Source organism: Cardiocondyla obscurior, linkage group LG21, assembly GCF_019399895.1.
Source record: "Cardiocondyla obscurior isolate alpha-2009 linkage group LG21, Cobs3.1, whole genome shotgun sequence".
Taxonomy (NCBI): Eukaryota; Metazoa; Arthropoda; class Insecta; order Hymenoptera; family Formicidae; genus Cardiocondyla; species Cardiocondyla obscurior.
In genome coordinates this window covers 3,803,769-3,808,676 of record NC_091884.1, presented here as the reverse complement: position 1 = coordinate 3,808,676, position 4,908 = coordinate 3,803,769, and the positions used below count along the sequence as shown (strand labels likewise).

Sequence of the window (4,908 nt, the reverse complement as noted above, 5' to 3'; positions counted from 1 at the left end):
ATTAAATATAACAAACAGGAATATAAGAGCTCGCGAAATTTATTGCGCTTTTGCAAAGTCCTTCATTATCGCTTCGTTAAACATTCACTTCGTAAATGCCGCGCAAAGATTTTCAAGCGGAATAATTCTTACATCGCTATCTTGTATTCTAAATCCAATTCCAAGGCATTAACATGCAGAAGAGATCGCTGAATCCTACGGATATGGACCGGGGTTGAGGATTATTCGCGCTTTTTTGTTCGAAGTATTGCATCTCGGGAGCGACGAGAATAAACGAGGGAAAAAGTTAAAAAGTCTTCGCCCGCAGAGGTAATGATAGGCGCGTGTTCACGCGCGAGGTTTCTCTAGAAAAGCGCGCCGCTGTTTGCGAGCGTTTTGCATATACACGTCGGGCGTCACCCTGAATTACCTAAGAGCTGTTTACGCACGTGCCAGGATGTTGTAAGGCGCGCGCGCTCGCGCACGCGAACGCGCGGGTTCATTTAATTATTGCCACTACCGTTACGACTACCACTTACTTACTACTATTATTAGCCATCGCGGCCGAACCATTCATGAATTACTATTGTTATTATCGCGGTAATATGGGCGTTACGGTAAACGTCCGGCTCTGATGATCCGCGAATTTTTCTTCTGGATCGTCCGACGGTCAGGATCATTTTTGCCACGGCTTCTAATACCCGCAAAAAGAAACTGTAAACAATCATTTATTGATCGAGCTTCATCAATTTACGCTACATTTTCTTGATATTTTAAATGCAAGATTCTAGAAAATCGCGAAACGAATCCACGCTCTCGTCGCCCGCGTCTGAGATTAAGACGCTCTCAGGACATCTTTATTTGCTTACGATCTCGTTTATTCTTCTTCTTTTTTTATTATTTTTTTTTGTTATAAATTTCATAAGATTAGTCGTTAGGAATGTCTTGAATTTATTTATACGACGCTAAAGAATGTTGCCTGTTTTATGGGGAAACCTTCGGAACCGTATTAACTGAAAGGATTCGGAGACGACGGGAGTTGAGTTTCCCGTCTCAAGCACGACAGTCGTTATTCGACATTGTAAAAAAAAATGTTTGAAAATAAAGCTATCGAGATAAATCTTGTCCAAGCGAGTATACGCAATCCGGAGATTTACGTCGTCGTGACAACTCCTCGCCCGGTGGTTGAGACGTAAGTTTTCACCGTGATGTTTCTACTGCGTGCGCGTGCGACGGAAAGGGTACAGCAGCCAGGATCACGCGTAAGGATCACGTCCGACAGTTCCTTCATACAAATTGTTTTAGGAAACGGCACGCCCCTTCACGGCTGCCGTTATGCGTTATGCGCCTTCCTATTTACTTTACGCCGGGTTTCCTTCTGCTTCCCTTTTTCACCCTCGTCGGCAAAATGAGACTCCGACGCGTGAGTACGGTGACTCGAAAATAGTCCGATCCATTTCACACGCGCGTCGCGCTCACGAACGGATAAATCACGCATTTCAACCCCTTTTGCCTCGACGGCGCTTTTAAACGCGATAGAACGGCCGAATCGGTATAACGTTCTCGATGCGAGGATATTCCAGCAGCACGCTCGGAAGATTTACGTCAGGCTTCGAAAAACGAGAAGACCTTAAAAACGTGTTATCTAAAATAAGCATTCGAATCGAGATTTAGTGAGGAAGAATTTTAGTACCACAACGAGCTCTTTCATAAAATAGCATTTGAGTTTGGTTACTTAACGCGAGAAAAAAAATTAATTTAAATGTATTAAAATTTTTTTTTTCTTTTAATAGTTCTCAAAGTAATTCATTTTGCGACGTTTAATATGTTAGCGATAATATTGAGGTCTTTCAACGACGCATGCGATTTCGTAACGTTTGAATTAATTCAGTTTCTTTGGTTAAAATAGTCTCAAGCGTTGTCGAAGGAAGAATCAATCTTAAAAATTATAATAAACGGAAGTGCGGAGGTTGGTACACTATGAGGAAGATTATGCGGGCAACGTAACACAATATCGAGATGAATTCAATGCGTTTTAAGGAACAATTTACCTGCATGCGCGAGTTCGAATTACACCTGCGATTGAATAACATTGGTCTATATTCCTAGCAATAATGTATTCTGATTTAGATCACGCGACACTTCTAAATATATAATATGGCTAAATTATAAAATATATGGTTTCATCTATAAACACATATTAAAACTAACATCCATTCGATTGTTTTTTACCATGGTATTTATTAATTTCGTTTATCAACAAGAGTTTATCACACGAAATAAGTTTCTTGGACTTTTCCAGTAAAATTTCGGTATGTTTCATAAGAGTATTTTACAAAATCTATACAACTTAAAATTAAAAGCGTGGTATCATATAAAAATGTATTTCTTTTAATATTATTTTTGTTGGTTTTGACACGGATCAAATTGTTATAACCTTTAAATAATTATGTTCTAATTAATAAATTACTTTAAGCGTAATTCGTACCGGTACGATTTAAGAATAAAAACGCGTTTTTTTCCATTTTTTCGACGTTAACTTTAAAAAATTTATTTAAATTTCAAATTTTATATTATTTACGAATATTTTTTCAGCATAAAATGGCTAAACGAAATTATAATACATGGTCTAAACAAGATATGGATGCAGCCATACAAAAGTACAATGAAGGTACTGTTAAATTTAACGAAGTTTGTCGTATGTATGGTATTCCGAAACTAGATTTATAGAACCTATTAATAGAACCTACATTTCGACGTCATTTAAAAGGGTTAAATTCTCATAAAAGAATTGGAAGACCGCGGGATTTAACAGACGAAATGGAAAAAGAACTTGTTCGGCATATTTTGGAGTTAGAATCACGATTCTTTGGCTTAAATATAAAAGATTTGAGGCATTTAGCTTTCCAATTAGCTGAAAAATATAAACTTCCGCATCGATTTAATAAGGAACTGCAGTTAGCAGGCTGGAAATGGTACTACCAATTTAAGAAAACTCATCAACAGATAAGTTTAAGAACTCCCGAAGCGACTTCGATGGCGAGATGTAGAGGTTTTAACAAAAAAGTTGTGTTTGAATTTTTTGATATTTATGAAAAAATACTCGACGATTTTAAATTTACACCAAACCAAATTTATAACGTAGACGAAACAGGTCTCAGCACCGTTCATAAGCCTGCTAAAATATTAGCTTTAAAGGGAAAGCACCAAGTTGGTGCAGTTACTAGTGGAGAACGCGGTTTAAACACAACATGTATTTGTTGCATGAATGCAGCTGGAGAATTTATTCCTCCGATGCTAATTTTTAAGCGTAAGAGAATGACGGATGAACTCAAACGCGGTGGTCCACCTAATACTTTTTATACATGTTCTGAGAGTGGCTGGATTGTGGAATCACTATTTGTTCAATGGTTGCAACATTTTATAAAACATCTAAAATTACAAAAAGAACCACATCAGCAGCAAATCCTCCTAATTTTAGATGGCCACACCACATATACTAAAAATCTAGAAGCAATAAATCTTGCCAGAGAATATGGAATTGTAATGCTTTCATTACCAGCTCATACCACACATAAGCTTCAACCTCTAGATAGATCATTTTTCAAACCATTAAAATCATATTTCAATAAGGCGTGTGCCGCGTGGATGAGAAACAACCCTGGCAATTTAATTAAACAAGTAAATATTTCAGAAATTTTAGGAACTGCATATCCTCAAGCAGTTTCCATGGAGACTGCAATTCATGGTTTCGAATCATGTGGATTGTGGCCATGTAATAGATATAAAATTGGAAATGATGAATACGTAATTCTGGAAGAAGAAGAAGTAGAAGAAACTACACAAAATTCAACTGAATCATCTATTAAATCAGATATAGAAAATTTATCTCCACTTCGTACAATTTCGGCAAAAAATTCAAGAACAAATAACGCTAAAATACTTACGAAAAGTTCTTATAAAACAGAACTAGAAAATAAAATACGCGATAAAAAAAAATCAAAAAGAAGCGTGGATATTGAACAATCTGGCTCGAAGAAAAAATCACGGAGAGAAGATTGGTTTTGCAAGTTATGCAACAAAAATGAAGAAATAGCAATGATTCAATGCACTAAATGTAAGACATGGGTGCATGACAAATGTGCAAAAATAAGTAAAAATATAATTTCATATGTTTGTAGCGATTGTAACAAAAGTACGATTTAAGAACATACCGGTACGAATTAAGAATACATTTTTATAAATCGTACTTTTTTCACTTTTAAAAAAATATTTTATTTTGTTGTGATATATTAAAAATGTTATGCGTTATTGTTATTAAATGTTTCCAAAATAATTAAAAATTTAATTTAAAAAATTTCAAATTTTTTAATACATTCTATTGTTTTCTGTCATGCATTCTTCTTAAGGGGTACGAATTAGGCAAGTTTCCCCTATATGATTTATAAGCGCACAAGCGTGTTAGCGAGTAGAATAATTACGTAATCTAAATTACAAACCTTGAGAACGATAAAGAAAGTTCATACGTCGCTACAGTACCTTCCTGATTCTCTTTGTAGCTATTTCTCCAATCGTAAGCACAAAGAGGACTTCTTAGCAATCGCCGACGCGTCTCCGTGATTCTCCTCTGGTGGCATATTGCACGCATTCTTCTCTATCGCGTCTATTTGAACTCCGACACTACGTAAGTCACAATTTCGCGCGCTTCGTCCACGTCGCAGCTACTTAATCATCAGTTCCGACCACGTGAACGTTAATAAATTGCAATAGCGATCGCATATCACCCTCATTTTTTAAGCCACCTGATCTACGACATCAGTCGCGTCCGTATCGTTGATCGCGAGAATCGAGTTCGCGTTTAAAATAATGCACCGGAATTAAAAAGAGAAACCACGATCCGCCGCGATCGATTATTAGGAAATCCGCCGA

At 36.6% G+C, this 4,908-nt stretch overlaps 1 protein-coding gene across 1 annotated transcript; it reads left to right on the top strand.

The window, feature by feature from the left end:
- The first annotated feature begins 2,580 nt into the window (after positions 1-2,580).
- LOC139110551 (tigger transposable element-derived protein 1-like) lies at positions 2,581-4,222 on the top strand. The gene is made up of 3 exons (XM_070670386.1): positions 2,581-2,650; positions 2,750-4,096; positions 4,161-4,222. The coding sequence occupies exons 1-3, from the start codon at positions 2,581-2,583 to the stop codon at positions 4,220-4,222; spliced, it is 1,479 nt and encodes a 492-aa protein (XP_070526487.1).
- Positions 4,223-4,908: the final 686 nt, after the last annotated feature.